The sequence below is a fragment of the Salmo salar genome, chromosome 14, assembly GCF_965601325.2.
Source record: "Salmo salar chromosome 14, fSalSal1, whole genome shotgun sequence".
NCBI classification, from domain to species: Eukaryota; Metazoa; Chordata; class Actinopteri; order Salmoniformes; family Salmonidae; genus Salmo; species Salmo salar.
Genome location: NC_138304.1, coordinates 79,449,912 through 79,470,326, shown reverse-complemented (window position 1 = coordinate 79,470,326; position 20,415 = coordinate 79,449,912). Strand labels below are relative to the sequence as shown.

The window sequence follows — 20,415 nt, the reverse complement described above, 5'->3', positions numbered from 1 at the left end:
GGCCATTGAAGGTGAGAATTTCCCCACTGAAGTTGATTTGGACGCCGAACTGCAGTCAGGTCAAGACCCTGGTGAGGACGATGAGCACGTAGATTAGCTTCCCTAAGATGGTTCCTGACTGTTTGTGCAGAAATTCTTTGTTTGTGCAAACCCACAGCTTCATCACCTATCCGGGTGGCTGGTCTCAGACAATCATGCAGGTGAAGAAGCTGGATGTGGAGGTCCTAGGTTGGCGTGGTTACGCGTGGTCTGCAGTTGTGAGGCCGGTTGGACGTACTGCTAAATTCTCTAAAACGACATTGGAGTTTGCTTATGTGTCAAGGCTGGCTCAAGGAAGCAGGAGAGGTAGAGTCAAGCGCAGGAGACAGTAAATTCTTGAACACACTTTTAATACGTATGCACAAAAAATAAAGAAAGTCCAAACACGGCAGGGCAGGGCGCCAAAAGATACCACGCTCCAAAACCCTTATTAGACGTCCAAAATAGGGACGCAGCCCATAAATACCTCTGCGATGATAAAACACAAAACAACCACAGGCAGAGGGGAAAACAAACACACGTTCCTCAAGATTCCACAAACCTGACAAGGAACAATCACGCACAAACACAGACATACTTCGCTAGACTAAATAACCCCCCTACTAATAACTAAACCAAAACAGGTGCGTGCCTAACCTAGACCTAACCAACAGAAAGTGAAACAGAGGATCGATGGCAGCTAGTAGGCCGGCGACGACGACCGCCGAGCGCCGCCCGGTCGAGGAGGGGCGCCACCATCCGTCGGTGTCGTGACATTATGGTAGGGAAATGAACATTCAATTCTCTGGCAACAGCTCTGGTGGACATTCCTACAGTCAGCATGCCAATTGACCACTACCTCAAAACTTGAGACATCTGTGGCATTGTGTTGTGTGACTAAACTGCACATTTTAGAGTGGCCTTTTATTGTCCCCAGCACAACGTGCACCTGTGTAACGATCATGCTGTTTAATCAACTTATTGATATGCCACATCTGTCAGGTGGATGGATTACCTTGGCAAAGGTGAAATGCTCAAAACAACATTTGAGAGAAATAAGCTTTTTGTGCATATGGAACATTTCTGGGATCTTTTATTTCAGGTCATGAAACATGGGACCAACACTTTACATGTTATATTTTTGTTCAGTGTATTTATTTCAAAACGTTTTTCCTTTTTGATTTAAATTCAAATCACTTCCTGAATTGACTGCCTTCAATTCAAATTGACCCTACCCTAATTTCTAAGTCTTAGTTCTTCAGTAGTAATATAGTTTGGAAAGGAATACCACCCATTAGGTTTTTTCAGATAATGATGACTATGTCATTCCTGCCATCAGTCTTCTTTGAGCAACCTCTCCTCCACATCTTCCTATTCACACTAAACACTCCACTTATTTTCTTCCTGGAAGTCACTTTAGTTTGACACTTCAAGGTTTGCTAAGGTTACAGTCAAGCGATGATTGCTGTATTATCTATGGCACTATGTATGTCTACCACACTTTAAACCAACCTCCTCATATCACTGTTTGTCCCCTATACTGTTTGTCAATGATTCATCCTGTACTGGTATTTTGGCCCCTATATGTCAATGTCCTCCTATTTGTCCTATTATGCTCTTTACATGTTGCATTTCTATTTTTGTTCAGCATAATTTCTTACATTTGATTAGACAGTACAACTATGTTGCAATTATATCTGAAAAATATAATTGTTTTTGCATGAGTGATTGTAGAAGACGTCATTGATCACACCTTTGATTACATATTGAATAGATATTATGGAAATTATAGATTTTCTGTACATTTTGTTGGTTAAAGTGTATAGCCTAAAGTGAAAACTGTGTAATGTACTGTACTTTACAGTACTGTAGCATATTACTGTCAGCACTCCTAAAGGCGATTTGAAACACGTGTCTTGCATTTTTTGCTTTTGGATTAACTGGTAGTTAAAATGAATACATAGAAAACATATCCTTATGTTGTGTTTTGGTGATTAAACTAATGTTCTCATTACATTTCACAATAAAATTATTTTTAATCAATGGTTGTGTAGTGAGAGATGTTTGCAATCCAAATGAATGCAAAATGACAGGTTTTGAATGAAAGACTGGCTGCGTTACAAGTGTGACCAGTTTCGAGTTTTGTACTAAGAGTTGTGATAATGTACCACATACTTGTGAAGAGTACCAAAGCAATAAAATGAAAACTGTAATACACTGAAGAGAAAGAGAGAAATAAAGAGAAGGCTGAGGGATCTGTTTTAAGCTAATAGCTAACATTCTGTAATATGTGAAACTCTGCAACCAAATATCATTCTACATCCATAAATAAACCCACTCATCAATGGATTTGCTGTCTTTGTCTCAATTGAGATATCGATTGTGTTGGAGCTTTTAACCTTTATAAGACAGTGATTGAGGTTTTTGGGAATCACAGTGTATCAATCAGTGTACTGTAGGTATCAGACACCAAACCCGTTACCCAACCTCTAGTTTTGTCCACCAGCCGGCACTTGTTGACAATTAACCTGGAGACGAGGTTACCTGACTGACACCTATAGGCTTCCCAATGAAACCACCACTCATATATATCACAACGTGAAATAGGAAAATAGGCAGTACAAAGCAATCCTTAGAGACCACAGTATCCTCACGGTTGGGTCGATGAAAACGTTCATTTCCTTTGGCGATCTGTTTGTGTTTATGCTGCAATTTAAAAGGGGTCATATTGTTTAGGTTGTATAACAGCTGACAGATGTTTTGTGATGATGCTGTCAATACAGACCGGCTCATTGGTTTTCAACATCATCAATAATGAGGAATATTGATTGATAAGGTCCCAAACGTTTTGTTATGAATGTTTTTGCATGGATGGTCATTTCAGGAAGATTAATATATAGAGCAATATATTGCAAGGGGACAGAGCAAGATGTCCTTGGAAGTGTATGTTAAGGTATAGAGTATTCCCATCTAAGAAGTAGATGCACAATGGATGGCCATTACCCTCATTCTAACTCAAACATATTAGCTCACATTGTTGTTATTGATTGATTACCATCAGAAATAAATCCTTGACATGATTTACAAATATAAGAAATAAGAGGCCAATATATGAAAAAAAAGAAGATGAAAAATATGTTAAAAAAAGGGCCATTAAAAGGGACCTAATCAAATGGATTGGATAGATCTTATCATTTCCACAAGCTGCTCTATTTCACAACTTATGAGCGCCAAACACAACCCTACAGAAGATGCTGGAGATATTTATGCTCAATAAAAGTTGAGTACATTCTAAACATCTGGATCGTACAAAATTATATAGAGTCAAAGCTCCATTTTTATCTCACAACCAAGAGAATGAAGAGATACAAATATGTGGGCTCTGCTCTCTCTACATTTCTGCATGTAACCTTCACTGAGTATACAAAACATTAAGAACGCCTGCTTTTTCCATGACATAAACTGACAAAGTGAAAGCTATTATCCCTTATTGAAGTCACTTTTAAATCCCCTTAGTAGATGATGTAGATGTAGATGAAGGGGAGGCGAAAGGTTAAAGAAGGATATTCAAGCCTTGAGACAATTGAGACAGTTTGTGTATGTGTACCATTCATAGCGTGAATGTACAAGACAAAAGATTGAAGTGCCGTTGAACGGGGTATGGTAGTAGGTGCCAGGTGTACCGGTTTGTGTCAAGAACAGCAACGCTGCTGGGTTTTTCACACTCAACAGTTTCCTGTGTGCAACAAGAATTAAATCAAATCATTGGTCCACCACCCAAAGGACATCCAGCCAAATTGACACAACTGTGGGAAGCACTGGAGTCAATATGGGCCAGCATCCCTGTGGAACGCTTTCGACCCCTTGAAGCATCCATGACCCAACAAATTGAGGCTGTTCAGAGGGCAAAAGGTGTGTGTGTGTGGGGGGGGGGGGGGTTTGCAACTCAATATTCAGAGGGTGTTCCTAATGTTTGGTGTACTCAGCGTACATCCATGTGAAAGGAAACAGTGCCACACAGTGGATATATTTTAAATCATTTCAAATGTTCAAATAGTTTGGCACAAAACAGCTTTCTGAGGAAGGGTTTTCCACACCCAGATTAAGCCAACTCCTGGACAAAAACAAAAAAAAGCTCAATGGAAAATCTGAATCTGTGAAACCAGCCCTAAAAGTTATGTAACCTTAGAATCCGTACGGCAGCCAAGCTTGTGTCTGACCAGACGATTCTTTAGGTGTTTCAGATATTTTAACATAATTCTTAAATACAAGGCAGAAAAATAACTGAAAACGCCCCAAGCAATTATCTGAACAAGAAAAGCTTGAATACTGGCTAATGGCGACAGTAACCTACACTTATATGTTTTCTAGGTTGCTGACAGCTGACCATTAACAAATACCTTGAAAGCAGAGGATCAGTAATGGAGGGTAATTCAAGTAAACCCAGTTTACCTTGTCCATAGACTGCTTACACGGTAAAAAAAAACAATGTGTAATTTTGTAATTTGCATTTACTATCCCTTTAACTGTATTTTGCATTTGGGGTTAACCCACCTGTTGTGCTAGATAAGTGTTTTGGGTATACCTACCTACTTACCCACAGAATTTAGGCTTCACCCACCTATGTTTTTACCAAGAAATCTCTCAAGGGATACTTCGGTATATTCTCTATACCATGAAGCAAAATACACTACATGACCAAAGGTATGTGGACACCTGCTCGTTGAACATCTCATTCCAAAATCACAGGCATTAATATGGAGTTGGTCCCCCTTTGCTGCTATAACAGCCTCCACTCCTCTGGGAAGGCTTTCCACTAGATGTTGGAACATTGCTGCAGGGACTTGCTTCCATTCATCCACAAGAGCATTAGTGAGGTCAGGCACTGATGTTAGGCGATTAGGCCTGGCCTGGCATTCCAATTCTTCCCAAAGGTGTTTGATGGGGTTGAGGTCAGAGCTCTGTGCACGCCAGTCAAGTTCTTCCACACCGATCTCAACAAACAATTTCTGTATGGACCTCGCTTTGTGCATTGTCATGCTGAAATAGGAAAGGGCCTTCCCCAAACTGTTGCCATAATGTTGGAAGCACGGAATCGTCTAGAATGTCACTGTATGCTGTAGGGTTAGGAAGCGTGATTCATCACTCCAGAGAACGCGTTTCCACTGCTCCAGAGTCGAATGGCGGCGAGTTTTACACCACTCCAGCCGACACTTGGCATTACGCATGGTGATCTTAGGCTTGTGTGAGGATGCTCGGCCATGGAAACCCATTTCATGAATCTCCGACAAACAGTTATTGTAATGATGTTGCTTCCAGAGGCCGTTCGGTAGTGAGTGTTGCAACCGAGGACAGGCGATTTTACGCGCTGCACGCTTCAGCACTTGCCCGTCCCGTGAGCTTGTGTGGCCTACCACCTCGCAGCTGAGCTGTTCCTCCTCATAGACATTTCCACTTCACAATAACAGCACTTACATTTGACCAGGGCAACTCTAGCAGGGCAGAAATTTGATGAACTGACTTGTTGAAAAGGTGGCATCCTATGACGGTGCCATGTTGAAAGTCACTGAGCTCTTCAGTAAGGCCATTCTACTGCCAATGTTGGTCTTTGGAGATTGCATTGTTGTGTGCTCGATTTTATACACCTGTCAGCAACGGGTGTGGCTGAAATAGCCAAATCCACTAATTTGAAGGGGTGTCCACATACTTTTGTATATATAGTGTAGTACACCCAGAGAACCCTAGGGAAAAAGTAAAACTCAACCAAATTCTAAGAACTAGCTTGGAGCTGCCAAGAACAAATCAAATCGAATCAAATGAATTTATATAGCCCTTCGTACATCAGCTGATATCTCAAAGTGCTGTACAGAAACCCAGCCTAAAACCCCAAACAGCAAGCAATGCATGTGAAAGAAGCACGGTGGCTAGGAAAAACTCCCTAGGAAAAACTCCCTAGAAAGGCCAAAAACCTAGGAAGAAACCTAGAGAGGAACCAGGCTATGAGGGGTGGCCAGTCCTCTTCTGGCTGTGCCGGGTGGATATTATAACAGAACATGGTCAAGATGTTATAATGTTCATAAATGACCAGCATGGTCAAATAATAATAATCATAGTAGTTGTCGAGGGTGCAACAAGCACGTCCGGTGAACAGGTCAGGGTTCCATAGCCGCAGGCAGAACAGTTGAAACTGGAGCAGCAGCACGGCCAGGTGGACTGGGGACAGCAAGGAGTCATCATGCCAGGTAGTCCTGAGGCATGGTCCTAAGGCTCAGGTCCTCCGAGAGAAAGACAGAAAGAGAGAAAGAAAGAGAGAATTAGAGAGAGCATATTTAAAATCACACAGGACACCGGATAAGACAAGAGAAATACTCCAGATGTAACAGACTGACCCTAGCCCCCCGACACATAAACTACTGCAGCATAAATACTGGAGGCTGAGACAGGAGGGATCAGAAGACACTGTGGCCCCATCCGATGATACCCCCGGACAGGGCAAAACAGGCAGGATATAACCCCACCCACTTTGCCAAAGCACAGCCCCCACACCACTAGAGGGATGTCTACAACCACCAACTTACCGTCCTAAGACAAGGCCGAGTATAGCCCACAAAGATCTCCGCCATGGCACAACCCAAGGGGGGGCGCCAACCCAGACAGGAACAGGAAGACCACGTCAGTGACTCAACCCACTCAAGTGACGCACCCCTCCCATGGACGGCATGGAAGAACACCAGTAAGCCAGTGACTTAGCCCCTGTAATAGGGTTAGAGGCAGAGAATCCCAGTGGAAAGAGGGGAACCGGCAAGGCAGAGACAGCAAGGGCGGTTTGTTGCTCCAGCCTTTCTGTTCACCTTCACACTCCTGGGCCAGACTATACTTAATCATAGGACCTACTGAAGAGATAAGTCTTCAGTAAAGACTTAAAGGTTGAGACTGAGTCTGCGTCTCTCACATTGGTAGGCAGACCATTCCATAAAAATGGAGCTCTATAGGAGAAAGCCCTACCTCCAGCCGTTTGCTTAGAAATTCTAGGGACAATTAGGAGGCCTGCGTCTTGTGACCGTAGCGTACGTGTAGGTATGTACGGCAGGACCAAATCGGAAAGATAGGTAGGAGCAAGCCCATGTAATGCTTTGTAGGTTAGCAGTAAAACCTTGAAATCAGCCCTTGCCTTAACAGGAAGCCAGTGTAGGGAGGCTAGCACTGGAGTAATATGATCAATTTTTTTGGTTCTAGTCAGGATTCTAGCAGCCGTATTTAGCACTAACTGAAGTTTGTTTAGTGCTTTATCCGGGTAGCCGGAAAGTAGAGCATTGCAGTAGTCTAACCTAGAAGTAACAAAAGCATGGATTAATTTTTCTGCGTCATTTTTGGACAGAAAGTTTCTGATTTTTGCAATGTTACGTAGATGGAAAAAAGCTGTCCTTGAAACAGTCTTGATATGTTCTTCAAAAGAGAGATCAGGGTCCAGAGTAACGCCGAGGTCCTTCACAGTTTTATTTGAGACGACTGTACAACCATCCAGATTAATTGTCAGATTCAACAGAAGATCTCTTTGTTTCTTGGGACCTAGAACAAGCATCTCTGTTTTGTCCGAGTTTAAAAGTAGAAAGTTTGCAGCCATCCACTTCTTTATGTCTGAAACACAGGCTTCTAGCGAGGGCAATTTTGGGGCTTCACCATGTTTCATTGAAATGTACAGCTGTGTGTCGTCCGCATAGCAGTGAAATTTAACATTATGTTTTCGAATGACATCCCCAAGAGGTAAAATATATAGTGAAAACAATAGTGGTCCTAAAATGGAACCTTGAGGAACACCGAAATTTACAATTGATTTGTCAGAGGACAAACCATTCACAGAGACAAACTGATATCTTTCCGACAGATAAGATCTAAACCAGGCCAGAACTTGTCCATGTAGACCAATTTGGGTTTCCAATCTCTCCAAAAGAATGTGGTGATCGATGGTATCAAAAGCAGCACTAAGATCTAGGAGCACGAGGACAGATGCAGAGCCTCGGTCTGACGTCATTAAAAGGTAATTTACCACCTTCACAAGTGCAGTCTCAGTGCTATGATGGGGTCTAAAACCAGACTGAAGCGTTTCGTATACATTGTTTGTCTTCAGGAATGCAGTGAGTTGCTGTGCAACAGCTTTTTCTAAAATTTTTGAGAGGAATGGAAGATTCGATATAGGCCGATAGTTTTTTATAATTTCTGGGTCAAGATTCGGATTTTTCAAGAGAGGCTTTATTACTGCCACTTTTAGTGAGCTTGGTACACATCCGGTGGATAGAGAGCCGTTTATTATGTTCAACATAGGAGGGCCAAGAACAGGAAGCAGCTCTTTCAGTAGTTTAGTTGGAATAGGGTCCAGTATGCAGCTTGAGGGTTTGGAGGCCATGATTATTTTCATCATTGTGTCAAGAGATATAGTACTAAAACACTTTAGTATCTCCCTTGATCCTAGGTCCTGGCAGAGTTGTGCAGACTCAGGACAATGGAGCTTTGGAGGAATACCCAGATTTAAAGAGGAGTCCGTAATTTGCTTTCTAATGATCATGATCTTTTCCTCAAAGAAGTTCATCAATTTATTACTGCTGAAGTAAAAGCCATCCTCCATTTGCGAATGCTGCTTTTTAGTTAGCTTTGCGACAGTATCAAAAATAAATTTCGGATTGTTCTTATTTTCCTCAATTAAGTTGGAAAAATAGGATGATCGAGCAGCAGTGAGGGCTCTTCGATACTGCACGGTACTGTCTTTCCAAGCTAGTTGGAAGACTTCCAGTTTGGTGTGGCGCCATTTCCGTTCCAATTTTCTGGAAGCTTGCTTCAGAGCTCGTGTATTTTCTGTATACCAGGGAGCTAGTTTCTTATGACAGATGTTTTTAATTTTTAGGGGTGCAACTGCATCTAGGGTATTGCGCAAGGTTAAATTGAGTTCCTCGGTTAGGTGGTTAACTGATTTTTGTCCTCTGACGTCCTTGGGTAGGCAGAGGTTGTCTGGAAGTGCATTAAGGAATCTTTGGGTTGTCTGAGAATTTATAGCACGACTTTTAATGCTCCTTGGTTGGGGTCTGAGCAGATTATTTGTTGCAATTGCAAACGCAATAAAATGGTGGTCCGATAATCCAGGATTATGAGGAAAAACATTAAGATCCACAACATTTATTCCATGGGACAAAACTAGGTCCAGAGTATGACTGTGGCAGTGAGTAGGTCCAGAGACATGTTGGACAAAACCCACTGAGTCGATGATGGCTCCGAAAGCCTTTTGGAGTGGGTCTGTGGACTTTTCCATGTGAATGTTAAAGTCACCAAAAATTAGAATATTATCTGCTATGACTACAAGATCCGATAGGAATTCAGGGAACTCAGTGAGGAACACTGCATATGGCCCAGGAGGCCTGTAAACAGTAGCTATAAAAAGTGAGTGAGTAGGCTGCATAGATTTCATGACTAGAAGCTCAAAAGACGAAAATGTCATTTTTTTTTTTTTTGTAAATTGAAATTTGCTATCGTAAATGTTAGCAACACCTCCGCCTTTGCCGGATGCACGGGGGGTATGGTCACTAGTGTAACCAGGGGGTGAGGCCTCATTTAACACAGTAAAAAATATAAAAGAACACCCCCTTTATCTTTTGTTATATTTAAAAAATAGCTATTGGGTCTTTCAGCAGCAGAGGAAAATGTCCCCTCCACATCTTTTGGGGAACAACCCCATGAGTAGGGCACTGCGAATGAGGTACTGCCCAAATTGGTACTGTCAACATATTACATAATTGTCTGCACCATTTGAAGGGAGCTTCCAAGCTACAAAGCAGACCTTTGTTGATTATCTGAAGCAGTTCATTCTTAGTTTGTTTTGTACATTGTATATGCTCTGGCAAACGTCTGTGGTATGGTTTCCAATCACGTTTAATATGCAGGCAATACTGAGTGACCGAACTGCAGACACAAATAGGATAGGGCAGTTTTTAAAAACCTGATTGTGTAGCCCACATCAAATGCTATTGCTGATAATACAGAATATTAAACATTTGAAATGAAAGGCACCAAGACCCATAGACATATAACCCCTCAAACATTTGAATAATGCTGTCAGTGCTATGCCATTGACATAGCTTCTCCTTGTTTGAAACAGGTTAAACACACAGGCAGGAAAAGTTTCGTTCCATGATACCACGTTCTGGACACATCCATGCTAAAGAATACCCCTGATGAGCCCATGTTCTGGAGTTTTTGTTGTTGTATTTGCGGTGTTTTATACCATTGGAACTTAAATGACATTTTACATTTAGACTCCACGTAGAAGTTAAACAGCAGGCTAATATCTAGGCAATTTCGTTTTTGATGTATTTAAACTGGAGTTGTCATTTTTTCTTTTTCCGGCTTAAGAGGGTGTGGTTTTTCAGAAAGTCATTTCAGTATTTTGTGCCTCGGTATTCTCTCGAAACCATCAGGTTATAGGCTACTACTGTGTTAACCTATTGAAACAATTTCACCGGCATGTGAAACAACAGAGAGAAATCTAAACTTGACTAGAAACAGTTACATGGTGAATCTTCTGAAAGGCATGAGGGACAGTTCGCAGTCAATCAGACGTCCAACCGAAAGTTTCCCGTAGCCAAGATAAATACCATATTTCTTCTCTCTGTCCTCTGCTGGTAACCACCGCCTACTTACTTGCCATTGGACACGCATCTGTTGCATTCCAGTATATGAGTGGTTGACAAGGCTGACACCGGTCAGGGAGGTGTGACCGACCGGCCGATGACTGTCGGAGGGGCACAGGGACCGAGACAGTCTGACGATCATCACATCTTGAAGCTGAGAGAACCTGCCGACTTTCCTTCGTCTCCAGGAGCCGTCTGGTGTAGTCTAATAAAGTAGGTCTACAGTAGCAGCCTTGAAGAGGAAGAAGAAGACCCGCATGCATTGGTATTTCCTCCCTCTTGTCTTGCGCAATATTCTCTAACTTTTTACGTCTCAGGTTAAACAGTGTACCCAAGAAAGAGCACACATTATTTTAGTGTAGCCTATACCAAATGAAACTGAATGTATGTCAACGTCAATGTTCCCTCAATTATTTTTGGCACTGAGCAAATTTCAGGTCAGCTGAGCGCAAACTTGAACGTTGTGAAAAGTCTGTGCAGCTTCCAGCACGCGTTTTACTGTAAACAGTGGGCGTACAGTTTTAACAGTGGCCAAGTGGTCTTCTGTGGTTATTTGATCACGATGTAGTGGCCTACCATCAAAAACAATGGAGAAAATGCATCCCCTAACATTTTAACATAGAAATAGCTGTTCTATCATTCAGTCTACAGTAGCAGCCAATGTGTGCTGTTCAATGTAGGCCTACATTCAATGATACTTATGAAAAAACAAACATGCAGGGCTTGACATTAACCGGTTTATCCACTTGTCCTTCAGACAAGTAGGTGACTGAAAATGTTGTGGTGTGTGATGCAAGAAACCACTTTACAAAATGAAATGTATTATTATTCCCATACCATTATTACAGAGAATCAGACAAATGATGCTACCCTCTGCCTATTGGTTACTTAGCTTATTAAAGCCTGTCTCAAAATACAACACTGCCCCTTTAAGACCTAAAAAAACTCTTTACCTGACTCGCTTTTCAAAGATGTCTAGAAATGTACACGTTTTGTGCTCTTGTAAGAAGTAATCACGCCCCTATTTGCTGACTACACATTTTATATAACTGGGCTAATAACTCACTAACTAGCACAGGATATGAACAAAAAGTGGCTACATGCAGCTCTTGCTTTGATCTCAAAACAAGCGCATATACTCATGGCCACAGCTGTAAACATGGTCCAGTAAATGGCACAGGTCCATATAGCAATGGTCTATTTGCATATAGGCCTACTGCAGCTCTGATTGGCTATGCCAGAGTATGGGCTGAGTTGTGCACAATCGAATCCTACTCCTATGCCTACAACAAAATATCCAGCTAGGTTCGTTTTGTTTCGGTATGTTGCATTGAAATGGCTAATATTGCTTTGATTCGATCACTATTGCCACAGTAAATGGAAACGTTTATAGTGTTATTTAACAGGGAAAACTATAGAAAGGTCAGTGAAGTTCTTCTCTCCATGGGCAGATATTTATTCTGCGCTTCATGCAGCGGTCTCGGGGCTACTGCAGTTTAGAGGGAACATTGGTCAACATTTTAAGTTATAGTATTAGATGGGGTCAAATTAGTTTTTCTAATTTGTGGAAGAGCGCAGTCAGAAAATATATTTCTCACTGATTGATTGTTTCTCACTGATTGCCACTCCTTTTGTCACCTACCAAAACATGGGAGATGCTGAAGGGAGAGAGACGTATACTGTAGGTTTATGTGAGGTCTTGAATTAGTTATTATTGGGTGTCAACCAGTTGCTGTCAGTGACATTTAAGTTAAGATGAGGGAGGATGATCATTCTTTTTATGAGCATTGCCTTATTTCTATTACAGCATATTGAATGACTTTCATTAATATTCCATTCACCCAGCTCAATGTAATATCAATATGTTTAGGCTACTACATGATATTAGAATTTTCCCTATACCCATCATGAGGTTGCTACAACCTAGATTATGAATGACAGTTTACAACAGGTCGAGAGAGAAATTTGAGTGATCAAGGTGACAGATAGTGATACATTCAATACCACCTTGCACATGCTTGCCTGCATCTAGCTGATATAGGGTGTAATAATTAGTCCAACATTTGCAAACAAGATTATATATATATATTTTTTTTTACTTTTTACCCCTTTTTCTCCCTAATTTCGTGATATCCAATTGATAGTAAGTCTTGTCCCATTTCTGCAATTCCTGACTCGGCAGAGGCGAAGTTCGAGTGCCATGCGTCCTGAGAAACACGACCCCGCCAAGCCGCACTGTTTCTTGACCCACTGCTCGCTTAACCCGGAAGCCAGCCGCACCAATGTGTTGGAGGAAACACTGTACCACTGGCGACCGAAGTCTGCGTGCATGCGCCCGGCCCGCCACAAGGAGTCGCTAGAGCGTGATGGGACAAGGACATCCTGGCCGGACAAACCCTCCCCTAACCCAGACAACGCGGGGACAATTGTGCGCCGCCTCATGGTTCTCCCGGTTGTGGACGGCTGCGACACAACCTAGGATCAAACCTGGGTCTGTAGTGACGCCTCCAGCACTGCGATGCAGAGCCTTCGACCACTCCACCCCTCGGGAGGCAAATATTTGTATTTTATCCCCATTTCGTTCCGTTTTCTTCCGTTTTAATAAACGTTGTTCAACAGAATCGGCAGAATGAATACAGACCTGATCACACGCAAACGCAGTTCATTATCATAGCAGCCGCATACAAACAGCATGAGCATCCTTCTCTCATCTACATGCTCTCCTCCTGTCACCTTTTCCCTTCGCTTGTGGACTGCAGTGTACAACACATCAGCTGTCCGTAAACAGGTGAAAACCTTTTCAAGCCAAACCTTCATTTCATAACTGCTACACACAGCCTAAGTCATTGTCACCATATTAGCTAATCAACCTAGCTACTAGAACTAATGCGTTAGTAAACCTGCTACAATCATGCAGTAGAGTGTACAGTTAGCAAGCAGTTTTGCAGTTACACCAGCTGGCCCTGGTGGGAATAAATTAATAAAACCAAAAGCTTACCTTTACTTGGAAGAGGTCCCGTTTTCGATCGCCATAGCCAGCTAGCTAACATAGCATCCCGCTCTGTTTGAGCTGGGTGTTTGAATAGGCTAAACTAGCAGCTGCATTCGCTAGCTAAGTTAAAGTGAAAAAAATGTATCTCTCTCTCTCTCTTGCTTCTCCTTAATTTTTTTTATTAAAAACAAATATAAAAAAACTGTTCCACTATTGTCTTTCTCTCTCTTTGAGTCAGCTACTCACCACATTGTATGCGCTGCAGTGCTAGTTAGCTAGCTGTAGCTTATGCTTTCAGTACTAGATTCATTCACTGATCTTTTAATTGGGTGAACAACATGCCAGTTCATGCTGCAAGAGCTCTGATAGGTTGGAGGACGTCCTCTGGAAGTTGTCATAACTACTGTGTAAGTCTATGGAACGGGGTGAGAACCTAGGAGGATCATGGTTTTGTATTGAAGTCAATGTATCTAGAGGAGGACAGACGCTAGCTGTCCTCCGGCTACACCAGGGTGCTACCCTACAGAGTGCTGCTGAGGCTACTGTAGACCTTCATTGCAAAACTGTATGTTTTTTAATAAATTATTTGGTGACGTGAATATATTTAGTATAGTTTAATCTAAATATGGTAACTTTTTTTAATGCTTCACTTTTTATTTATATGAAATTCACTGAGGAGGAGGGTCCTTCCTCTGAGGTGCCTCCACGGGTGTCAACAATATTTTTCGTCCACAGGTGCCACAGTGTAACTTCCTCAGTCGCATAAGCCATAGGCAAATACTTGACAGTGTTGAAAATAGGAAATGGGTGTTGATTAAATTAGAATACTTGACTGCATATGCCTTGTTATCATGTCATCTTTTTTTAAGGATCCCATTTTTGAAGGTGTTGCAAATAAGTTGCTGTTCATAAGCAACTGTGTTTTATCAGATGTGGGCTTGTGGCCAATATCTGCTAAAAAAGTTACTGTGTAAACATGTCTGATAGTGCTTTGTGGTTGGATGACATACATATGCTGTATGCTTCTGAAAATACATTCTTTCACCAGTTCAGGAAATTAAAACTTGATTGCTTGATTAAAAACAGATTTGCGTGTTTAGTTGGTACGCTCCCATTACTTTTTACATTCTAGTCATTTAGCAGACGCTCTTATCCAGAATGATTTACTGGAGCAATTAGAGTTCAGTTTATACATCACACTGCTCAGAAATATATATTTTCTCTGTTTATCTTCAAGGTTGAAGAGTTCATGTTGTTCTTCCTCCGTTCCTCTCCCTCCAATGTTAACTGCAGATGAATTGCAGATTAAGGCTAACTACTGTTAATACATTGTCAGGTCTGCTGCAGGAATCGAAACATGTCTGGTGTATTCTGGCCTCCTGTCCCAGGCCTTGGTGTTCTAGCCAGGTAGGGCCAGCATAAAGGGTGTCCTCTGTTTGCCTGGTTAAACCAAACTGAACATGCACTCACCAGGCTAGTCCTCTCTACTGAGGTGGCAGCATTTTACAGAGGAACTGTGAAGAAGAGCCCTTCACTTGGACTAGAGACTCATTTTAAAGTAATTGAACTGCTGAAGCAAGTAATGTGATGTTTCTTTTTTTTAAATAATAATTTATTGCTATTTCATTCAACATTCAAAGTTTTCATAGCCTGCGCTGATTGCCAATTGCACACACCCCAAATGCTTATTGTCTTGTTCATTGTTTCCGTTTTTTCATTTCGTGCTGGCATACTGACACAGGTGCACATAATTGCACCTAATTGAAGGAACTTTTTTAACCTGTGTGTCAGTTATGTTTGGGGAGTCCTCCAGCAAAGGTGATGTTTTTACTGCCAATAGTTTTACTTGCGCTGCAGTTTTCAAAGAAATTGTCATTTTGAACCTCTTTTCATTCTTAGTTATTGTTTTTAAGTGTCAGCATTCAGAGCTGGTCTATTCTAAATGTGTTACCCTCCTGCTCTTTCAGTTGCCAGTCTCCTGAAGCTGTCCAGCCAGCAACAACAGTCTATCCGTCAAACCATCCCTCATGGCAACGATCGTCATGGAGCGGATTGGGCGTCTGTTCATCAACCTCCAACAGGTAAGGGCGGTGCCCCAGATGCTGACAGAGGCCGCCCCCTCCATGCCAGGCACACTACGGGACACCGAAGTTCCCGGGTTCTTCAGAGAGCGCTACATCCACGCCGGCTACCGACCACTCCACCAGGGCTGGAGGTACTGTAACATGTACTACAATACCCATAATGCTATGTACATCATATCCGGTTTTATCATAGTAAAGACGTCTCTTAAAGAAGCTTACATAATGGTCTCCCGTCTCCTGATCAATACAGGTACTACTTCCTGTCGCTGTTCCAGCGTCACAACGAGACCATCAACGTGTGGACCCACCTGCTAGGGTCTCTCCTGGTCCTGGTCAAGTTCCTACAGCTAGCTGAGACAGTGGACTTCATCGACGACACCCACGCCTGGCCCCTCCTCATTCTCCTCCTGTCCTCCCTGGCCTACATGGCCTGCAGCACTGTAGCCCACCTCCTGGCTGCCAAATCAGAGTTCTACCACTACTGCTTCTTCTTCCTGGATTATGTAGGAGTGGCTCAGTATCAGTACGGCAGCGCCGTGGCTCACTTCTACTATGCTGTGGAACCAAACTACCACCAGTGGGTCTCCCCAGTCTTCATGCCCACTGCCACCTTCCTCTGCTGCTTGTCCTGCCTAGGCTGCTGCTATGGGAAGTATCGCAACTACAGCCTGCGGGTCTGGGTCCGGAAGGTGGGGCAGGTGATTCCCTCGGCTATGGCCTATGCCTGGGATACAAGCCCGGTGTTCCACCGCCTCCTCCGGTCCCTCTGGACCACGTTGCACAGTGATGACATCGCTGCCCCGGCCAGTGGCGTAGTTGGCGACCCGGCTATATCCTTCCATGGGAGCCAGGTTGCATTCTTCCTGTCCAGTGCGTTCTTCTTCACTAACCCCCTCCCAGAGCGTCTGTTCCCAGGCCACTGTGACTTCCTGGGGCAGGGCCACCAGCTGTTCCACGTCTTCCTGGTTATCTGTACTCTCTGCCAGATCCAGGCCTCTCACCTGGACTACCTGGGCCGACGGCCACTCTACACACAGCTACACGGAGAGGGAGCAGCCACTGTCTATCTGGTGCAGTATGGAGCCACACTGGTGGCCTGTGTCTGCATAGCAGTCTTCATTGCAAGGAAAGTAAAACGGTTGCTTAACTGCAGAGACAAGTCCAAATGAACTGGGTAGGTCACTGTGTAGGAGACTTACAATCACTTCCCAGTGGGCAAAACTGGTTGAAATGAGTTGACATTATTACAGCCAAAAACTTTTGCCCAGTTTTGCCCGCTGGGTTGGTACCAAAGTGATCAATGTGGCCTTGTTCGACTCGACACACACTGCCTTCCTTAGCCTACTCGAGTTTGTTTCTATAATATTATGTTTCTTCTCTCTGTGTCCTTGACGATGATGGAAGTATTCCTATAGCAGTATGTCTAATCTTGTGTCTCAATGCTTCTGTTACACTTGTGCTAGTTTTGTTCCATAATGGTTTATTTTTTTTTACAACAACGTATGTCTAACTACTGCCAAGAAACATTGTGATATGAGTCCTTGTCAGCACTCAGACAATGAAATGAATTGATCTTGAAGGGATAGTTTACTGAAAGTTTATTCACTTTCAAAGTAGTATTATGTTGTTGGAAAAGGAAGCATACTGTGTAATGGGTGTGATTCTGAATATCAACAATACTGCTAACTATTCTTTTTATAGGAGCTTTACATTTTAATGCCAGGCTGATCAATCTATCCACATCTAGAGCACTTTTATAGGCAGACAAATTGACTTACCCACATTGCACTTTTTCACCTATGAGAGTATAAACTGGGTATTTCTCATGTGGGGTCACAAACCAAGGCTGGACTGGACCAACTGCTGAGAAAGTGTATTAATTAATCCGTCAATGTAAACCTTATGTCAGATTAGACATACTTTTCTTGCCACTGTACATATGTGAACCCTTTGAAATCCAGGTAATTCCAATTTGACCTTCATCTAAGTCACAACAATAGACTAACATAGTGTGCTTAAACTAATAACACACAAATGATTGTATTTTTCTTGTCTATATTGAACACATCATTTTAACATTCACAGTGTAGGTTGGAAAAAGTATGTGAACCTCTAGGCTAATGACTTCTCCAAAAGCTAATTGGACTCCAGGTTAGCTGACTCCTGACTCCAATCATTGAGACGAGATTGGAGATGTGGTTAAAGCTGCCCTGCCCTACAAAAAACACTCACACAATTTGAGTTTGCTGTTCACAAGAAGCATTGCCTGATGTGAACCATGCCTTGTTTTTCAACGTTTCTTTAAAAGCCTTGATGTTCATCAGTCCACAGTAAGACAAATTGTCTATAAATGCAGAAGGTTCAGCACTGTTGCTACTCTCCCTAGGAGTGATCGTAAGGGAAAGATGACTGCAAGAGCACAGCGCAGAATGCTCAATGACGTTAAGAAGAATCCTAGAGTGTCAGCTAAAGACTTACCGGAATCTCTGGAACATGTTAACATCTCTGTTGACGAGTCTACGATACTTAAAACACTAAACAAGAATGGTGTTCATGGGAGGACACCACGGAAGAAGCCACTGCTGTCCAAAATAACATTGCTGCACGTCTGAAGTTTGCAAACGTGCACCTGGATTTTCCACAACGCTACTGGCAAAATATTCTGTGGACAGATAAAACTAAAGTTGAGTTGTTTGCAAGGAACACACAACACTATGTGTGGAGAAAAAAAAGGCACAGCACACCAACATCAAAAACTTATCCCAACTGTAAAGTATGGTGGAGGGAGCATCATGGTTTGGGGCTGCTTTGGTGCAACAGAAGTTGGGTGATGCAACAGGACAACGAAGAAAATAGGCCTTCTGGAGTGGCCTAGTCAGAGTCCTGACCTTAACCCAATTGAGATGCTGAGGCATGACCTCAGGAGAGCGGTTCACACTAGACATCCCAAGAATATTGCTGAACTGAAACAGTTGTGTGAAGAGGAACGGTCCAAAATTCTTCCTGACCGCTGTGCAGGTCTGATCCTCAACTACAGAAAACCTTCAGTTGAGGTTACTGCTGCCAAAGGAGGGTCAACCAGTTAATAAATCCAAGGATTCACATACTTTTTCCACCCTGCACTGTGAATGTTTACACAGTGTGTTCAATAAAGAAATGAAAACGTGTAATTAGTTTAAACAGACTGTCTATTGTTGTGACTTAGATGAAGATCAGATAAAATTTGTCAAATTTTATGCAGAAATCCAGGTAATTCCAAACGGTTCACATACTTTTCTTGCTATTGTACACACGCAGTTTATTTTTATAGTAAGCAACTTGTGTAGTCACTGTATTATGTCAACATGCTGTATTATGTCAACATGTTCTTGTTGTACCTTGAGAGTATTTATCTTTTACATAACAGGAGATGACGAAGCCAATCACTAGCCTGGTCCCAGATCTGTTTGTGCTGTCTTGCCAACTCTTATTGTCATAGCGCAAACCGATCTGGAACCGGGCTAGCCTATCGCTGACAAAGCCTTAACAAAGCGAATTAGAATAATGTAAACTTTTATAGTCTTTTCTATATTGGGGGGCAGGTGAAGCTAACAGTGCTCTTTTTCTTTATGTATTTGTCACTTTGCTGTAACAGTTGTTTTTGCTTGCTCACTTTAATCCTAGAATATATTTGCTTAGTAGTTTTCTGGTCTGGAAAAGTCCTGACCTTGTGTTGACTGAGTTTTGAAAGCTACTGTGTAATATTGAACATTTCAATTGACATGGTGTCAAATTATGTATGTAATGGTCGTGATCGTACAGTAATACATGACTAGTTTATAATCTGTAAATTGTTGGTGCATTTATATGTTCCATTGCTACCTTTTTCCTTTTGAGTGACCATGAGGGGGGAAAAGGAAAATGTGTTCCCTCTTACCCTGGCTTCCCAGTGCCAGGACTGGTAAGGACTCTCTCTCTCTCGCTCTCCACAGTGCTGTGATGCAATCCGGCTTTGTTAATGTTTACCCTTTGTCCATTACTCTCTGATTTCCAGTTGTTTTGAAGGCGGCAGAAGTCATGCTGGATTGACAGCATGGTCAATGTGTTCAACCTATTCTAGCCCATGGTGTTGTATTGAATGTTTATCTTGGAAAAGAGACCTTTAAACCCTGACTTGGACCACACACCCACTCCACTGAATAGCAGGAGAGTGATTGCTTTGCAACACTTGCAGTTAGCCACTGCTTTCTTCCAAAACACTGTTTGTTGAATTTGCGATTTCCAACTTTTGTAATGTTTATGGCCGATGAGCACCGATAAATTATAAATAAAATGTATCTTCATAGCATTGAAAAGGATTTGCAAGTAGATTGTCGACGTGATTCATTATGAAGACTGCTTGCTAGCTAAGATTTAGAAAGTATGACGTTGACATGATCAGTCCAATCAAATATAGGTTAGATATAACGTCATTTTATCTGGCCAATGACCATGAGCCTTCTTGGATGGGCACTTCTATTGTAAGTCAATGGCAGCACCCAAGGGGCTTGAATTTTTTAGCTCTTCCAATAGATTTTGTGGCAACGTATTATCCCCATGAGTGACAGAACACTGAGCCAATCACGGCGTAACTAGTGAACATTACCAACCCCTATGCTCTGTATTT

At 42.4% G+C, this 20,415-nt stretch overlaps 1 protein-coding gene and 1 long non-coding RNA gene across 2 annotated transcripts; one reads left to right on the top strand and one right to left on the bottom strand.

The window, feature by feature from the left end:
• Positions 1–372: 372 nt before the first annotated feature.
• LOC145860396 (uncharacterized) lies at positions 373–10,931 on the bottom strand. The gene is made up of 2 exons (XR_014380427.1): positions 10,705–10,931; positions 373–6,293 (listed from the first exon to the last, which is right to left on the bottom strand). It is a non-coding gene; the product is annotated as an uncharacterized LOC145860396 (long non-coding RNA).
• Positions 10,756–20,107, top strand: LOC106570240 (membrane progestin receptor alpha-B). Its single transcript, XM_014142341.3, has 3 exons — positions 10,756–10,959; positions 15,654–15,901; positions 16,021–20,107. The coding sequence occupies exons 2-3, from the start codon at positions 15,714–15,716 to the stop codon at positions 16,937–16,939; spliced, it is 1,107 nt and encodes a 368-aa protein (XP_013997816.1). The 5' UTR covers positions 10,756–10,959; positions 15,654–15,713; the 3' UTR covers positions 16,940–20,107.
• Positions 20,108–20,415: the final 308 nt, after the last annotated feature.